Consider the following 19,673-nt stretch of genomic DNA (forward strand, 5'->3'; position numbering starts at 1 on the left):
AAGTTTATGAATTACTGTGCAATTGGCTACAAGGATGCAAAATTGATTTTAGTGTAGTTTTTATGGGTGGGGTTTGAACATTACCCTTGACAGAAAATACCAGTATACTTTGGCCCTAGTCAAAGGTATAATATAACCGGCTTTTTTCTCTTTTCAAATTACTACTGAATATTGTCATTGCCTTAATTAGGTCTGATAATATAATGATCTTCTTTCACTATTGGTAGTTTTCAAGATGTATGCAGAACTGAAATGGAGTTCATTGCTTGTATTAAGTAGTACATTTAAGTAACTATTGCCAACGTGTTGTCGGATAATGATTCAGAAATTTAGAGCGCAGCTGTGCAGTTATTCCTTGCACGGGCACAAAGCTTAAGAAAGAGCTGAATAGGTCACAGAGCAGAGATGAATCAAACCAGCAGCGAAAAGTAGCATTTTGTTTTTGTAGTAGTAATACTGGTCTTCGTGCAAACATTATGGAGAAAAAAGGGCTTGAATGTCATGAATGTGCATTAAAGAGAAAATTGCAAGTATTCATAATCAAAATGTACTTCAAAAGTGATATTTGTATTCCTTTGTTGAAGGTATTCTTGATAAGCTCATGTTTTCCAAGACACTTTGTATGGATGCAGTGCAGAAGTGGGGGAAACATTATGATGTCCACAGTCTTTATGGATATTCCATGGCCATATCAACACAGAAGTAAGGAATGCGTCCTAAAATCTTTACAAAAAGGTTTCAGAAGAATACATGGCCTGCATTTTCCAAAACAGCAAGAAATTTCGCTTGTAAAGAAACCCAGTTCCTGGAAAATACTGTATTATATTTAAGCCAATGCAGCTATGGCAAAATCCATTAACTAAAATTGGTAGTAAAAAACGCACATTGGTTGTCAAAACTGTGTAGAAAGATTATTTAAAATTAATGTCTTGAACTTTGCTAGAAGACACCTGGTTACCTGTAAAGGAATCCACATCCCTAGGATAAATAATTATTGTAAATCAGACAATGTAAATGTGCCTTATATAAAGCTATTGATGTCTGAATCGTCTTTTTTTCTTTCCATAATTCCAGTCTCATTTTCTTTTAAGAGTTATCAAAGCACTGTTTCCTGGAAAACGAAGCTTCCTTATTTCAAGGTCTACTTTTGTTGGATCAGGAAACTACACAGGACACTGGCTGGGAGATAATGCAGCGACATGGGATCACTTGAAATGGGCAATACCTGGAATGCTGGACTTCAACCTCTTTGGAATTCCTTATGTGTGACATTAGTTTGTGACATCCTTTCAAAATATATGGATAAACAGTAACTCTACCTCTGTGATAATGTATTATCTAATCAAAAGTTATCTAGATAACCATCTTACATTTTCAGCTCCAAGTTGATCCCCTTTAGGAATCTGGTTGTAACATTTTTTCCAATTATTCATTTTCGGTTTATGCCACTTATTTTGATTGCTGTGGCTGTGTGTGCATGGTGAGATAAATGTGGTTAACAAACATATTATCTTATATATCCCAAGCTACCTGTTACTTCTAGTAATTTTTAAACACTAGTGATTGATGTGAAACACTTTGATGTTTTCCTTATAATTTCAAATGAAATTGAGATATCCATTTATAAGGGAAATAGACAAATTCTGTTCCATTAATTCCATTTAAATTCGTATGACTTTTGGGCTTTGTTCTTAATGTATGCATGCTAGCATCAAACAGGAAGGTAAAGGTTTGGAGGAAATAGAACGATGAGTAGTGTTAGCTAGTAACCAGTTTAATTTTTTGTACAACACAGTTTAATTTGAAAGAAGAAAGGTACAAATTTGTTGAATGGCTTGGTCCTTCTGGCTAGCAACGAAGGTTGAATTAATGCATCTCTGAAAACTAGAATTTTTGTGTAGAGATTAGAGGTGCAACATTCTGCACATCCAACATGTTCTTTTTTATTTAAAGATTGGAGCAGATATTTGTGGTTTCTTTGACAACACCACAGAAGAACTTTGCAGACGATGGATGCAAGTAGGAGCATTTTACCCATTTTCTAGGAATCACAATTGTGAAGGATTCATAGTAAGTTGTGCTTTTCTTACAAAATGCTTTGTGTTACACTACCACGTTCCCTTTAATAGTATCACTAGTAATCGTTACTTTCACTGATGATCATGTAGCTGAGCAGTTTGAAAATGGCAGCATCTTAAGCTCCCTTTATGAAATCCTAGATCCAAAAGGTTCCACTACGTAAGGGTTAATTGAATATATTTGAGGCTACGCTATTTGGCAACAGCTTTATCACCTTTGGTTGTGCCTGTTACCAAGGGCACTCACTGCTGTGTGACCCATCAGACAGACTCTTGGGAGCCCTTTAGCATGCACCTGACTGCACCCCAGGACAAAACCGGGGCTAACCCTGGTGCACCCTCCTTGCAGATGGGCAAGGAGGGCCATGCAGTGCAAAACACTGGGAGCCTGGAGGATCGGGACCTCAGGTCACACACCCAGAAGGCAAACGTGCAGGTGTGCACCTCTGAATTTCTGCCTCTCTGAAACAGCAGCCACTTTTCACATGTTTGGCAGAGTGTTTTCTGCATGATGACAATGATAATAATCTGATATTTGTTTTCAGCCTCAGGATCCAGCTGTGTTTGGACCTGATTCAGTCTTGGTGAAAACCTCCAAGTATTACTTGAACATTCGCTACACTTTGCTGCCCTACCTGTATACACTCTTTTATAAAGCTCATACTCAAGGAGACACAGTTGTACGTCCAGTTTTGCATGAGTAAGTTTACTCATCAACCTTTGTGACAGTTTTATGAGGAATAAAAAAATCATTAAATGTTAGGGACTTTCTAAGCACCCGTGGTCTGTGAAAATGCACAATGGAATTTCTATAGACAACTTCTCAATTCATGAAACACCATTTTGGAGTAATCAGAAGAGTAATCAGAAACCATCTGTAAATTCTGCATATATGTATATGTTATTGTCAGTCATTCTTACAAGCTACTATGAGATGTTGTTGTCAGCTAATCAAATTATTCTCCACCTTCACATATATGTATTAGAATACATGTTTCCTTGCCTGGAAACTCTTGAATAAGCTGTGTCAAGAACAGATGCACACCTACACTTTCACACTTGTGTAGAAAATACTAACTAAACTAGTAAGACCTTACCTTCTCATCTTCAGATTGCCTCAGATTAGGAAAAAAATCCCCAAGGTAATTTCGATATGACAGCCTTCAGTCCTGATTTTAGACAATCAGTACCCTGAAATACTGGGATGGCTGACAGTGGTGTAGTTCATAATAAACCAGTTACTGCTCTATCCTTCCCATGTGCCCAGGTTCTACTCTGACGAAGTGACGTGGAGTGTCGATAGGCAGTTCCTGTGGGGTCCTGGGCTGCTTATTTCCCCTGTACTTGACCCGGTAGGTTTGGCTATTTTGGTACCTATGTCATAGCCACTTCCTGGGGCACAGGGACACGCTGAGTCACCAGTTCAAGCTCTTTCCTCTAGCAGGGGACTGCAGAATAAAATCCCCAAGTTACACTATCCCTGTTGCTCGTTTATTGCTCTGATTAGAAACCACGTTCCAGTTCTGAGCTGTTCTGTCTTGTGACAAGTTTGTTATTCAGCTGCCAGGTTATGGCTTCTCTACTACTTATGCATTTCCTGCTGAAATCACACTCCCCCTCCTTTTTTATGCTGAACAAGCTGAAACACAAAAGTCAGCTCTGCCATTTCCCTGAGGATCCCAGGAAATTTGCTCTGGTCCTGTTCTAGTCTGAACTCTTCTGTCTTGACCAGACCTGTAAACTCTACTGGCAAAGTGATTGCAGAGGGCCTTGTTTATTAGTGTTAACACAGCTCTATCTCCACTGCAAACATGGGTTTTGCTAGATCCTTAGGCTATGTTTATTTTTTCGTGGGTACATCATGTTACTGACTTACGGCTGCTGATGGATTCCTAACAAGCCTGGGTTCTCTTTCTTTTTTCTTTCTGCACCCCTGCTTCATTTATTGCTTCCAGTGAGAGAGTCCACAGCATATTTTTATTTCGGTCGAAATGGAAAATCATGCGCTTTGTGCTATTACATCCCACTCCTATTTTCCAGTCTTCTAGGGAGTCAAAGACATCTGGTCCGATATTCTGATTTACCACAACTTAGTATCACCTCAGAATTTCCTTCAGAATCAGCTTCTCTTGCTGCATTTCAGCTTGTCTGTGGTGCAACAAGAAAACAACTAGGTTGTGGCTTATTCTATGGCAGAATCTCGTAAATAATGATTGGGTTGCTATCTTCCTTTCTGGATGTCGTCATAAAAACCGTGACAGAAAACAGTGAAGAGGAGAAGTATCAATGCTTTTCTCACTGTGAACTTTAGTTTTACCGTAAAACTTACTTAGTTTATTTGATTAAGTTGCCTTAAAATATGAAAGTTTTTTCTTTGTTCACCTTTCAGGGTGTGGACAGGATTAAAGCATATATTCCTGATGCAGTATGGTATGAGTATGATACGGTTAGTAAATGCAGAGGATACTGTGAGGAGATTTTCTAAATGGCTATGTGATGAAATAATTGTCAGCCCTGCTTGGTGACAAACTCCTAAAATAAAGCCCACAGGAAGGAAATGATGAGACAGGGGATGAAGGGCGGTGGGGTAAGTGCACGAATCAACACCTCAAGAAAAAGGCACAGAGGTGTGGATCATAGCGCAGGAGATGTGGAGACAGACAGAATGGAGACTTTAGCAAAGACCATCTTTGAAATAAAATAAAAAATTTTAATTATAATACACAAGAGTTTGCAATTATTGTTTACTAATGTAATTTCTATAAATAAGTTTCCTGTTGCTTTGATAATCCTTTTGATGGGTAAACAAGGACATTGTTCACATTAGATTCCCATATTCAACACAGAGTCCCCACAGGACTTGCTCTCTGCATTGACTGATCCAAAACCAAATAGTGAGAGATGTTGATTTATAACATTAGGTCATATTGATACGCAGTTGTTTTAGCTCCATGTGCCCATTGGCACATAACTTAAGCCTTTTCTAAAAGGAAGCATTAAGGTGAACCTCAGAATTTACAAAAACGTTCACACGGCGAGTAATGCAACATAATCTCTGGTCACCCAGAGAGGTGGTAGATGCCCCTCCTGGCAACATTCCAGGTCAGGTTGGACGGGGCTCTGAGCAACCTGATCGAGTTGAAGATGTCCTTGCTTATTGCAGGGGGTTGGACTAGATGGCCTTGAAATGTCCCTTCCAACACAAAGGTTCTATGGGTCTTTGATTCTAGGGTTCTTTGCTTCTAGGATTCTGTGACTATAGGATTCTATAACCATTCTCTTTTACATCCCTGCCTACAAGGGGGCAAAAATCTCAGTGAGGAAACAATGGACCAGTATGTACCTGCCAGCAGACAAACTGGGACTCCATTTGAGAGGAGGATATATTTACCCTACTCAACAACCAGCTAACACAACAGTTGCAAGGTATGCTTCAGTATGGAATGCGTTCATGGGGGGTCTTTTCAAGACTGGGCGCAGGGCTTTCAGTTTACAAATCAGTAGCAGCCTATTGTATGCTGCATTTTTGCCTTGAAATATGGGAATATAATATGATAACTGTGAGCCACACCTCTCTTCCACAACTGTTTATATTACAAGTTCAAGAATTAATTGCAAGTTTAATTGCATAGCATTTTTTAAACTTACCATGTATTTTAATCCATTTACTTGAAAATGAAAGGCAACCAAAGACTAATCTAAGGCAACTCTCAAAGCATTGCAACCCTGTTCAGTGCCACATTCTTAACATGAACATGAAGCATGTACTAAGACTGTTTAGCTATTTGGCATACATGTAAGACAGAAAGTCTCTCTTTCCACAGCCGCAAGAATCCAATGGGACTTCTAATTGCCCTGGATGACAACAATGCCGCTTCTGGGGACTTGTTCTGGGATGACGGAGAATCTACAGGTGAGCAGTTATCAACAGAGAAACAAGTACAAGTTTCAATCTTCCTGCTGATTTCATGGAACAAGAAGATGTTGTTGTAACACACTCTTAATACTTGCTCGTATGTCAATAGATTTTCCACCACTTTTAAGTGGAAAAGTGTAACTATTATTAATTTATTTTTTTCCCATTCAGGTTTCACTATAGCCTTAAATATGTACAGGTCTGGTGCATAGCATGCTGACTGTTAAGCCATGCTGTCAAGATAGATATTTATTCTTGTATATACCCAAATTAGTTTCAACAGGTGCAAGAATGCACATAATTAGTGTTTGACACCAGGAATTGGTAGAAGACAAAAAACCAGTAGTGTTATTAACTCTCTGGAATTATTTAAATTGCTTGTGAAAACAGTGGAAATTTTGTTAACCCAAAAGTACGGTGTAGGAGCCAACGTTTTTTATGCCATCTTGTTTCCACAGCATACTGGTGCATAAGCACGCAAGTAAGTGTGTACGGGCTATATTTGTCACGTTGCCAACCTTGTTGTTAGTAAAGCTGCTGGAGAACTTACTTCCCCTTGGGACAGTCACGATTGTTATGCCAAGGCCTGTCAACCTCAACTCTTGTGATGGACTAGCATCGATACTAGTTACCTCACCAGTTCTTTTCTGTCAAACAATTTACAGCATACATACCTTTTTTGCTTAGGGTCATAACATAATTAAGGTCATAACATAGTTCAGATGAAGTTAAAATTTAAAAAAACCCCAAACAACCAACAAACAACCACAACAGAAACCCTTTGTATAAAATTAAGTTTATTTTGGCTTTTGGTAAAGATAGTTTTTGGAATACATGCATGCCTAAAGAAAGCAGAGTCCATTCTAGAGCAATGGAAAGAACCTCGCCATTATGTATCCACAGATACATTCTTCATTTTAATCTTGAGATGAAGGAAATTTTGAAAACTGAAATTTGTTGAACGGTGGGATTTTCTGTGGTATTTCTGAGGATTTCTTTAGGCATCCTGTCTCCATTAAACGAAAAGGGTTTGGGGTACTTAAATCCTGTAGGCTGTTTTTGCAGCCTTTGTCCTTTGTCATAGACTTTATAGAGAAGTCAGGAAGCAGTTCAAGGGGTTAATCTGAAATGATTTTTTGAAGAACTTTTACAAAATACTCAGGTTTGTATTAAAATGATTTAAGGACTTGTATTTCACAGATTTTATTGTTTTATTTGCAATGAACCATCTCATGCAGACCTACAGACTTTGGTTTATGTTGTTATGCCAGTTCATGCTGTTGTATTTCAAGTAGACTCGATCTTCTCTAATTCATGCCCTACTGTATCCATAGACTGCTGTCACCGGTAAAATCACAAAATTATTAAGGTTGGAAAGGACCTTCAAGATCATCAAGTCCAATCATTAACCCAATGCCACCATGCCCCCTAAACCATGTCCCAAAGTGCCACATCCACACGTTTTTTGAACACTTCCAGAGATGGTGACTCCACCACCTCCCTGGGCAGCCTGTGCCAATGCTTGACCACCCTCTCAGTGAAGAAATTTTTCCTAATACCCAATCTGAACCTCCCCTGGTGCAACTTGAGGCCATTTCCTCTTGTCCTATCACTGGTTACTTGGGAGAAGAGACCAACACCCACCTCACCACAACCCCCTTTCAGGAGTTGTAGAGAGCGATGAGGGCTCCCCTCAGCCTCCTCTTCTCCAGACTGAACACCCCCAGTTCCCTCAGCCGCTCCTCATCAGACTTGTGCTCCAGACCCCTCACCAGCTTCGTTGCCCTTCTCTGGGCACACTCCAGCACCTCAATGTCCTTCTTGTAGTGAGGGGCCCAAAACTGAACACAGGATTCAAGGTACCAAAAGTGTCAGAGCTTTCTTTAGCTACACTGGAATAAAATGTAGGTTAGACAAAACTGCAACAGTAGGAATGTACAGATAGAAATGACGTTGGAGTAATAGTACCACTGAGGTAAAAATAAATAACATTATACTATTATGTGCATGTTTAAGTTATAATCCTGAAAATTAGGTAGACATCCTGCAGATAGTGATTCATGGAGGTATTTTACACACAAGGTGTCTGACTGTGCACACATATTTTCAGGAGAGATCTTTAGATGTTCAGAAGATGGCAGAGATTTTCCCACGTGAATTAACCTCAGCACTGTCACAGGCGGTATCTGAATTGGTGCATTAGCTCTGTCTTCTGATACAACTAACCACCTTCTTCTAGATCCTTAAGCGGTCCTGTTTCTCTGACTTATCCTCCAGTTGCTAAAAGCTACCTTTATCCTTAGTCACAATGTATTTTTTTCACTCGTGCAGGGCCAAGGGCTCTGACTCAACTTCCATGAAAGCATCTCTTAGGGTTCAACATTTCATTCCCATTTCCTAATTGTGTAGCTACCTTGTCCTCTAGATTATGCATTCAACTTACAGAACTCCCATTTATTATCTTAAATATTCCAATCATATATCCCAGAAAATTTTCAAGCCTCTATTTTTTTAAATTTGGTGGAAGTTTGGGATGCTTTTAAGAAATAGAGCAGTGATTTGGCTGATTATTGCTGCCATAAATATTGAAAGCCTTGGGTGGTTGCTGATATGACAGCTATATGTACTTCTTTGTCAAGGACTAAAATAACAAAGCTATTATTGTACTCAATTCTGTTAAGAAACAAAACAATAAAACATCTTGTGACTTGATTTCCTGCCCAGAACTTACGGGTTTCAGTCTTTTCAGTGAAATTATTTGCAATTTGCTTGCAATGACAGTATTTTTCTTTTCATACATAGAAAATAAGTGCTAAATTGACTCACCGTCTGTATTTCTTTTTGCTGGTCGTGTGTTATTTCCTCTGTTATGGTTCTGCGGCAGAGATGATACAAAATATTGTAATGTTTGCGTGAAAAGCTCTTATTTAAGGTATTTTACAGGCTTAACTCTGAGCCATACATCTACATTTAAGAGAAGCTAAGAAGGAATAACAGTGAAATAAAAAATTAGTACATTTTAGAAAAGCTGATTTAAAAAATTTTTGGAGAATTTGGAAAATTAGATCTCCTGGGAGCCTGGCCTAAGAAAAAAGAAATACAGAATCTTAAGTTGCTCAAAGAAACATTAGTAAATATTTGAGTTGCTCAGTGCAGTCTCTCAATGCAATAATGATAATAATTACTAATTTATTCGTCTCCAGCAGTGGCACAGTCCTGTTTTTAATGCTGTTCCTTTCTGCACTGCAAGTGTAACTTCTTTCTTTACCTTTTAGGTACAGTTGAGAATAAAGCCTACATTTACTATGAGTTTACAGTTTCTAATGTAAGTATTTCACTTTAAGTGATCTTATTTTCATTTTCAATTTTTATCGGCAATATCTTCAAAGGGCATTCTTTTCTCCCTCTTTATTCTCCTATAAGATTTACTGAGATGCAATTACTGTAATTTAACTGGGATGAAAATCTGCTCTTTGTCTTTTCTTCACCTAGTTAATATAAGTACCTAAAGAACTCCTGTTTCCTTTCACATAACAAACTCATCAGCAATGTATACTCAGCAAGAGTGAGCAATATATAAAGCATCAGTGGCAGTTAAACCAGGGTCAGAAAGGAGATGAATGTAGTGTTTGTGATTCTTGAAATACTGGAAATTTGAAAAAAACCCCACCTTTGTACACTGTAAAAATATAGCTGAATGTTCCCAGAGAGTGAGAGGAAGACCTATGCCTTGTCTGAACCCAGAGAATCTACTTTATGACTAAGTTTTAGGTTTTAATTTTTTTAAATGGAAACTGCCTTGGTAGTGAGAATTTATGTCAGAGTGGAGTGCAGATAGTGTTTCTACCCAATATTGAGTGGCGCTATCATATGACATGGATTCCAAGTAATGTGATAATATAATTTTTGTATCATAATAATGTCTGCTAAAGTTATTCTTTCCCTTGCCATGGTGAAACAACAGGGCAACAACTTAGAGAGAATGCATAGGAACGCAGGAATGGAAGCAAAGGAATAGGAAGTGGAAGCACACACATTAGTTATTTTTTTAATCACATGTAATCATATAATAATTTGTAGATAAGCAACTTCAGTTACTACCAGAGTTCGAAACTCTTGTAGCCAAATCATCAGTTGAGTGTAATTGTGTTGAATTAAAAATTAATATATACTTTCATGTGACAGCCATGTCATGTCACATTCATGTCACAGCCATGTCACATTCCACTGTTATTAATTTACTTACAAGTACTGGAATTTAATAGGAACTGGTACTTTTATATCAGGAAAACTGAATAGGAACCTTCGCTTATTAGAACCTGGCAAGACCACAGTCAAGGTAGAGGTTATCTATCTTCCCTGTCACAGACACGTGTCAGCTTTTTCCTATTTCTGAAACAAGGAAAAAAGGGAAGCTGAAACACAATTATGAAACGTATTATATATAGATGGTAGCAAAATATTACTGTGGTAACAACAAACAAGGCAATAAAAAGGTATTGGCTTACTTTATGTTACGGTATGAAGATCTAGTTAGAAAAAATGTTTAAATTGGGAGGAATTTTGGCAGATTTTTTAATAAGAATGTGATCACTATGTTATTTTTCAGAATGTTCTACAAATGTCTGCTATAAACAGCAATTACGGTGATCCAAGCAACTTGAAATTTGAAGAAATCAAGATATTGGGAGCACTCCGGGAAATAATAACAGTTACTGTATCTCAAAACAACGTTGTGGAAAATTCTCTGCCTAATATCACATATTACCCTTTAGAAAAGGTAAAACACTAGCAGGAAAATGGGAAGTAAATATCTCTGAAATTACATTACCTTTATTTTTTATATTGCAAAGGACAGTACTCAGTTCTAATATCATTTGAACAGAATAGATCATGTATTTTATTACAGAACAAAAATACAATTGCATACAACTCAGCTGCATAGAAAGTGCATCTAAGTTTTGCTCTCAGACCCTCAGTGCAACAGAAAGTTTAGTTATGCAGTTGTTCATGTAGTAACATTTAATTTCTAAGACAATAGATTTGTGATTTCGTTTTATATTGGAGGAGGGTAACAAATACATTTTAAATGAGTATTTATGCATTGATTTTTAAAACAAAAACAAGCACATTGTTTAGACCTCCTTTATCACTTCATACAGAGTTTTTCACAGGATGAGTACAGGAAAGCAGCAACACAGTGCATTTATGTGCAAAGCAAGAAAATATATTGCTCCTAGTGGGAAGCTTTCATGAAAGTGCTTTCCCACACTAGGATAGTGCTGACATTACTTTGAACTTGCATTGCACACCCTCTTTAATTATTACAAGCACTGAGTTACCTGTTATGTTATCATCTCAGTTACCGAATCAAAATAAAAATATTTTATCGTTGTCTTACCTCTTGCATTCATATTTCAAGATGTGAAGGAGCTGTGCCCTCATCTTTATTCCTGTTTGCTTCTAAGAAAGCTGTGGGATTGACTCAATCTTTTTAGATTCCTAATTTTTCAGATTTTATCTGCAAGAATATCAGGTGTGTGTTTGTAAAGGTGAGACTATATCAAATGTTACAGGACAGGTTTTTTGGTTAGTTGTCACATAGCAAAATGTACTGTTCTTGAGGACCAGCATCTCTGCTGACTGAAGGAAAGATGGATGTGATGTGGGATTTAATAACTGTTTATTGTTTAATATTTATAGGTTGCTCATATAACAGGACTTCAGCTTGAACTGGGGAAATCTTACACAGTAAAATGGACTCAAAAACTGAGTGTCAATGAAAGGTTTAATTGTTATCCCAGGCCCAATCCAACACAAGAAAAATGTGAACAACTTGGATGTGTCTGGGAAGTAAGCAAAAATTATTTCTTTAAACTAATGAGGTAGAAATGTTTCCAGGATCATAGCTTTCTCTTTATAGTTGTTACAGTGGAAAAAGTAATCTGGCAGATTTTTCAGATTTAAATAAAATGGGGGCATAGACATCAGCTGGCTTATACCAGCAGATTTTATTTACCTCCATCACGAATGAGTAATTTAGACCACTTAAAGAATCACCACCAAAGGTATCAGAAAGCCGATGATTTTAATAGAAATTTGTAAAAAGGTATGACTTAACAGAATTCAATGGCAAGATCCACTCTATTGCTTATTTGACATGAAAAAGATACAAAGCGAAACCAAGTTACAATTAGACTGGAATGATTTACTCATGGATCAAATTGGTCGCAGCCCATTGCGGTGCAGGACAGCTCAAAAGGGTCTCACTGGAGACCACTATTTATAGGACTGGGAGACGATTGACTTTAGGCATCAGTAAATTTCCATCCTTGCTACAAATCATTTGTAATTGCTAGAATGCTTGAAATCTCGGTGATGCAGGTACTGATACACCAAGTCACGGTTAGATATGTTCCAAGGCTGTCTGGGGATGATGAGTTACTCCCATAACTGAATTCCTGGAATGGTCAATACCATTCCCCACCTTAGCTACGCAAGAGTGCTTGTACAGTCAAGCAGCTCTTAACTGCCAAACTCTCTGCCCCAAGAGAGGCTTATCAAGCAGGGAGGGGGGCGAAAAATGCACCACCACAACCTCACTAACACTAAGCTAGTTGGCAACCATGTAAGCTCTTCCAAAATATATCAGAAATTGAGGAAAAATGTGGTTTTTCTTAAAAGATGGAAAGAAATGATATTAGAGTTATGAAAAGAGAGGATAGGCTTGAGATCTGCATCTTCAGCTACCTCCTCTGCTTCACTGGCACTGTGGCCTGCAAGGTTTATGCCCTTTTTCTCACCTTCATAGTCACTGAAACACATTTTAAGTCAAACCGATTCCTCTGGATCTCAGCTGAGAAGAAATCCTTGCATTCCCCTGAAATTTTGGTTCATATGTGAACTTAATTGTTTATACCCATGTCAAGGAGATGTTTCCAAATCATAATCTCCGACATGCAGTTCTTTACCACATGGTTTCATTTATGAATAGCCCATGGCCATAAACATACGGGAGCAGCGTGCTTTGGCAGGGTTGAACTTCAGAGGGTCCCTCCAACTAAATTATTCCATGGTCCTATAAATTTGAATTTTACAGCTTGGACATATCTCCTAGGCATGAAAACCCAAATTCTCTGCTAGCGACTCTTGAACCAGCAACAGCTGAAGCGGTTGAAGAACTGTCCTGTTTTTGTTGCACTATTGGGAATATCTTTTGTAATTTTGGACACTTGGAAATGACTTTTCATGTGAAATCGATCTCTGGTACTGTCATGGACTGTTTTGAACACCTGCTCTAGTTAAAAAGCACTTTGATTTTGGTGACGACAGATAAATAAATATTCATTAGCAATTGAGATGTGTGGAGCAGGCATAGTTTCATTTGAGCAACGAGGCAGGATTGATGGTAAGCATCCAGAGGTGGAAGGGTAATGCATTAGCCTACATCGGCTCATCTAACCTCAGAATACCTCGTCTGAGTGTTTGTGTTCAACTGTAGCAGGAAACTGCAAGTAATTTTGATCTTGCTGTCAGGAGATCTTAGATAAATAGGATGTAATTCTCAGTGGATATTTTAAGGATAGTTTGTGTGAATAAAGCCAATGGAAAGGTCTCATCTGATGTTGCCTGAATACCTAATGGGTTTTGGGCACATTCCCCTGAAGGCAGCCAGAAACCAGAGAACAATGAAATTAAAAAGGAGGAAGCTTTAAGAATTTCAACAGGCCAAGACTGTTGTGGGTTTTCTCATGTTGGGAATTTTCCCAATTCCCATGTTGTGGGATTGAGCTGAAGATCACAGATAGAGAGAAATTAAATCCACCTGCATTGTACAAGGATTCAGTTTCCTGAATAAACTATTTGTACATCCTTAACTGGATTGATTATATCTGATTTAGGGTAACTATCAATGGATTCTGCATTACTTCTTTATTGTTCACTAGTTGCATTAAGTTTTTCCCCAAATTCTGTATTTGACAGATACCTGATGAAAACGGGAGCTTTGGATTCCATGCTCATAACTAACAGAAAATACAGCAGGCCAGTGTAGCTCACTAACCTGTAACTTATTTCTATATTTGCAGCAGGTAACATCAAACCTGGATATTCCACCCTGTTATTACAGCTGCAACAATGCTTACTCTGTAGGCGAAGTAGAATACACCTTGTCTGGTTTGGCAGCCAACCTCACCTTAAACAGTGCCAAGACCAGAGCTAATGAGAATTTCACTTCACCAATTAGTACACTACGCTTGGAGGTGAAATATCATCTCAACCACATGCTGCAATTTAAGGTAATGTCATTCCAGAATTTCTACAAGTATGTAATGTCCCATTGTTAAAAATAGTCTTGTTTATGGAAATTATAAGGGCTTTTTATAGTCAACTTTATATTACACAGACAGTGGCATCATTGCTTAAATAGGTTTCTCCTTCTAACCAATTAATTGTTATTGCTCTTAGTTTGCATCTTTTTTGTCCTGGAATTTTGCACTCAGTTTTACAATGAACTGATATGAATCAAAGGTATAATGTAGATGTAGATGTCTAATGTCAACTAGAAACTTGCAACTGAAGACATTTTATTAATAAAATTATCTATATATCTTATTATATAGGATATTATATATATTATATAGGATATATATATTATATAGGATATATATATATCTTATTATATAAGATATATATAAGATATATATCTTATATATATCTTTATTATCTATAAGCATTATCATGACTGTACAGTTTATTTTTACATTAATCATTCTACTTCTAAAATTTTTAATACACTATTGTTTAGTCTATAACTTATTATTGTGCATTTAATAATATTGAAATAAGTGTGATGCCTTAAAATGGTAAGGCATCAAAAAATAACTTCTGTCAGCTTTCAGAATACAAAAAACTTTAAAAAAAATTCTCTAAGTTGGCTAAAAGACGAAACAGAAAGATATTTACCATACATATATAAACCTACATTTTATTTTAAATATAGGTATATACTTCAAATTCATATAAAGAATTAAACAAGCCATTCCTGATCCAAAATAAATCCTTAAGGTTTGGTGTTTTTTTTCCCAAAAACAAATATTGTGAAAGAATTGGTTAAAGAATACAAACTGAAAGAAAATACTCATCTCAGCAATTTTTTTTTTCTATCCAATTCATATTTCTATTACGATAGGTAAGATTTCAAACAACTCATTCATTGAAATAAATTGATTTTTACTTCATAGATTTATGATTATCAAAACGCACGATACGAGGTTCCGGTACCACTAAATCTCCCAAGCTCCCCAACAAGCACAGACAAGGAACGACTCTATGAAGTATCACTTCAGAAAAAACCATTTGGTATACAAGTTCGGCGCAAAAGCACAGGAACAGTTATGTAAGCCATAGTAATTTTATTTTATTTCAGTTGTTTTTGTTAGCTCTTTTCAAACCAAACCATTTTCTTGTGTACTATGTTTTAGATACCGTAAGAATGGCTTTTGTATCCTTTCCATGAAATGGGTCTGTCTGCCAAATGTCATCTGCTGCTCCAGCAGAGATGGTTTAACCATTGCATTGTCTGAGAACACTGACCAGGGAGACGACAGAGAAGGTGCCCTGAGCAATAGCTGATTTTTTTCTCCTAATTATCTAAGGATTCTCCCCTGTTACTTTATAGTTTGACACTTGCAAAAAGTCCTGTACATGTTGAAGTGCGGAACATAGACCTAACTCCAAAGGCCATTTCTTGTGTAGTTCCCAAGTCTCTGGGAGGCACAATGATTTTCTACACTTCCTAAGGTTTTCCTTAGGTGACCACAACACTGATAATTAAAGACTGATCATTTGGTTCCATTTTGGGAATGCTTAGGAAAAAAAAAATAGAAGAATGTAATGTCTCAACTAACTTGCAGATGGATTTTGGTAACATGACAGCTAATAAGGCTGAAAGGAGCTTAATTTCTTTCCTTGATTAAGCTTAAGTCAGAGGTAGAAAACAGAGAACAATGATGTTAGCCATTGCATGTGTTATGTTTTTTATTCCAAAAAACATTTTTATGTCATTTTTTAAAGTACTCAAAACTTAATTGCAAGCTGAGTTCCTTCTTGCCAACCAGAGTAATCATTCAAACTGCAATTCAGCCTCCTGGAACGATGTAATTCTTTGGCAGAGCACCATCAGGTTGCAGTTTGGTTTCTGACTGTGAAGATGCTGATTTACAAGTGAGACCTATGAATACAGTTTCAGTGTAATCTGCACCAAAAGTCCCATGAACTGTAAAAAGCACCTTATTTACTATATTCCATGTGGCACCAAGGATCAGTCTGGGAGGAAAATATGATGATACTTTCCTGAAACACATTTTCTTACTAAATTGCCAAAATAAGGTGTAACCTGCTGTGCATGATGCCTGTGCATAATATATATCTCTCTGAGAGACACAGAGGACTTTGTGTCTCTAAACTGTGTATCAAATTCTTAGACATCCCCATTTCATGTGCTTTTAAGTTTCCTCGATAACCATGACAGTTTTATTCTACCTTTAGTGAAAAGTGAGATTTTCAGAGAAAAAGAGCAGCCTAAAAAACATGTCTGCCATCTAAATACAACACTGAAGATGATATATTCTTGTTTCTATTTTCCTCTTTCCATTGTAGCTGGGATTCACAGCTGCCCACCTTCATGTTCAGTGACATGTTCATTCAGATTTCTACCCGCCTAGCATCCCAGTATATCTATGGATTGGGAGAAACTGAGCACACCATGTTTCGGCATAACATGAGCTGGCACACCTGGGGAATGTTCACAAGGGACCAGCCTCCTACTGTAAGTAGAAGCTAATGTGGCTTTTGGACCAATAAGCTTAATGTGCGGAGGTGTTCAGCAGGACTTTAAACTCCAGTGGATGTATGCTGGTACGGGACACACTGTTGCGTTAAGAGGCAGAGCAATTTGGCAGAAACTAAACCCCCTTGCTTTCCAGTCGATCCTCAGGTATCAGACAGACTGGAGGCAGCTGAGCTTAGGTTCTGAATGATGCCCAAAGTCAGTGTTAGTAGTCCGGTCACGCCCAACACCTTCATTGGACTATCACGGGTCCGGATGCACTACTAACATCACACTACCTGCTCTGCCGGACACCTCCTGAACTCACACGGCCGCACTCAGAGGTACGGTCGCGTTCATGGACACACACACACGGCTGAGTCAATCAATAGTGCGATTTATTGAAGCAACAGATACACAAGTTCTTTGGATTGCCGGTGATAAATTCACTGCCTACAAAGCACGTGCAAATGCCAAAAATATGAGTAACACTACTTGGCTATAAACACGTTAAAAGACGTAAAGTGACTCTATAGAAATTTCTAAGTTTCCTGGGGAAGCACTTGGTATGAGCAAGTGTTCGAATCCTACCCAACAGCGTCCCGATGGGGGGGAAGAGAGGCTCAGCCCGTCGGCTGATCCCAAAAGTTAGAGTAGTACACGACGATGGTATCTTCCCTAACATCCAGCTCTTAAAACACTATTTTATAGTGTTTTACTTTGCAGGTGGAGCTTGAGTGACTCTAGTCATACATACCTTTATCAGGATTGGTGCAGTATTCTCTCGCTTCGTGTTAAAGGTACAGAGTAGGAAAAATTCAGTGCGCACGCTCATTGAGGAGTGGTCGCACCTTGGGAAGGTGGTAACTTTTGAGAGGGGCGTGCGTTTTAATATTATAATGATATTATAATTAGCAAAGTTCACTCCAAGTACAGCACTTTATCAAAGTTGACAGGTCACTGACCCAGGGCATCGCATGCGCAGCTTATCAATGTACACACTGTGTACCCTTAAATTCCCCTGTTCACAGAGCGTGGCCGCGAGGTCTCCACTCCGCTCCACCCTCCATGCAACCTCTCCCAGAGTCAGCACACCAGGTGCCCCTGATGTTGCCAACATCCAAGGTTGTCTAGGGAATCTCCATGGTACAGACTCGTTGTACACTAGTGCTACGTTCCACCCGGTTTCAATGCTGTTCTTAGAGGGTAAATTTCCAAATTGCCCCTCAGCAATTATTCCACACACACCTATCGGGTTTGATCGTATTTATTGTGCCTTATAATTTGGATGGTGTCTTAACAGCAATGGTCTTCTCTAAACCTATTCTTTGTGACCAGCAAGACCAATGTGTGGAGCTCAGGCCCCGAGTCAGAGGTTGGAAAAGAAATGGTTCAGGAATAACAGCACATTCCTCCTTTTTTTATTCTTCTCAGCTAATTATTCTGAAAGCTAGACATGAATCAGAACAACTCTGACTACTTTGGGATTAATTTAATACTTAGAGAGGTAAATCAGAAATCTTATGTCTTTGTGTATACTTCTGTTATTTCCTACAAGATAGCACAAAGTTTGCAGTTTGCAGGGAATGATCAATGAAATAGTGGTGGTTAATTATAACTCTAATTTCCAGTTCAGGTTTGAATATATTTTTGAGTAAATGAAAAGTAACAGAATGACACCTGCATCTCCTGTGATTATATAGACACCTGCTACTGTTTGAAAAGAAGGGAAAGTTTTGTCCTGGGGAAGCACTTTCTCATTAGCAAGTTTTAAAGACAGCAATACCTTTGCTTTCCTTCCTGCCTGGTCAGTCTGGACAAGACTGAGTCAAATTGTGAAGTTGAAAGCAATCTTCTGTAGGTATGTTTTGTAGGAATGTAGGGTTTAAGTATATAATTTTGGAGTTCATTTATTATATGTTTGGCAGTTGTGTGTCTCATCTTTTATTAAATTTATTAATAAATGTAAATAAGTGAATGCTTGTGATGTTTCCCCAGTAAAATGTATTTTATTTTGTTTGCAGTATAAGTTGAATTCTTATGGTTATCAGCCATTTTACATGGCTCTTGAAGAAGATGGCAATGCCCATGGAGTTCTCTTGCTTAACAGCAATGCAATGGGTAAGAAAACCTTCACTTTATTTTCTCAATGTGTTTTATTTTATGGTTGGTTGGTGTTTTGCAATAGTGGCATCTCATTTCACTTCCTCCATTCCCAGATGTGACGTTCCAGCCAACCCCTGCCCTGACATACCGCACCACTGGAGGAATTCTTGACTTCTACATGGTTTTGGGGCCAACACCAGAACTTGTTGTTCAGGAGTACACTGCAGTAGGATTCTTACTCTGTTACAATCTAATGCTGGTTTTTGTTTGCTTAGTTGGTTTGTTTTGTTTTCACCTCCTCACCACAAATATTCTTTCTTATTTTTAGCTGATTGGACGACCAGTCATGCCACCCTACTGGTCTTTAGGATTTCAGTTGTGCCGCTATGGATACAGGAACGACTCGGAAATCGCCCAGCTAGTGGAGGACATGAAGGCAGCTAGGATTCCCTATGTACGCTGGTAGCAGTTAATAATTGAGCTCATGCCTGAACGTTTGACTTCATAGTATTGACTAAGACCATTTAAACACAAAATCAAAAACCAACAGAAAACCCACCACCACCGTGGTAGAGTAGAGCAAACTATGTTTTATGCCAGAGCTGAATATCTCTGCATGCTCTGGGCCATGTTAAGTGTAGGCCATAGACTGCTTTATTTTCTTTATCTTTCATATCAAAGCAGCACCCAGATGCCTTAGTCAGTCATGGGCTCTCACCGTGCTGGCTATGAAGGAGCACTGATC

General features: G+C 38.1%; 1 protein-coding gene across 1 annotated transcript in view; it reads left to right on the forward strand.

Annotated features, from left to right (window-relative positions):
- The window catches only part of SI (sucrase-isomaltase), a gene marked incomplete at its 3' end in the record, with an annotated part of 53,117 nt that overhangs the window by 17,554 nt on the left and 15,890 nt on the right, over positions 1 to 19,673 (forward strand). Inside the window, exons 13-29 of the mRNA XM_082003742.1 lie at positions 585 to 702; positions 1,092 to 1,263; positions 1,954 to 2,070; positions 2,624 to 2,778; positions 3,346 to 3,430; positions 4,468 to 4,524; positions 5,380 to 5,504; positions 5,903 to 5,991; positions 9,270 to 9,319; positions 10,604 to 10,774; positions 11,698 to 11,847; positions 14,082 to 14,291; positions 15,237 to 15,391; positions 16,654 to 16,822; positions 18,847 to 18,943; positions 19,042 to 19,154; positions 19,257 to 19,382. Coding sequence (XP_081859868.1) covers positions 585 to 702; positions 1,092 to 1,263; positions 1,954 to 2,070; positions 2,624 to 2,778; positions 3,346 to 3,430; positions 4,468 to 4,524; positions 5,380 to 5,504; positions 5,903 to 5,991; positions 9,270 to 9,319; positions 10,604 to 10,774; positions 11,698 to 11,847; positions 14,082 to 14,291; positions 15,237 to 15,391; positions 16,654 to 16,822; positions 18,847 to 18,943; positions 19,042 to 19,154; positions 19,257 to 19,382 — 2,159 coding nt within the window. The remainder of the gene's footprint in view (positions 1 to 584; positions 703 to 1,091; positions 1,264 to 1,953; positions 2,071 to 2,623; positions 2,779 to 3,345; positions 3,431 to 4,467; positions 4,525 to 5,379; positions 5,505 to 5,902; positions 5,992 to 9,269; positions 9,320 to 10,603; positions 10,775 to 11,697; positions 11,848 to 14,081; positions 14,292 to 15,236; positions 15,392 to 16,653; positions 16,823 to 18,846; positions 18,944 to 19,041; positions 19,155 to 19,256; positions 19,383 to 19,673) is intronic.

Source organism: Phaethon aethereus (genome assembly GCF_964289735.1).
Source record: "Phaethon aethereus genome assembly, chromosome: 9".
Taxonomy (NCBI): domain Eukaryota; kingdom Metazoa; phylum Chordata; class Aves; order Phaethontiformes; family Phaethontidae; genus Phaethon; species Phaethon aethereus.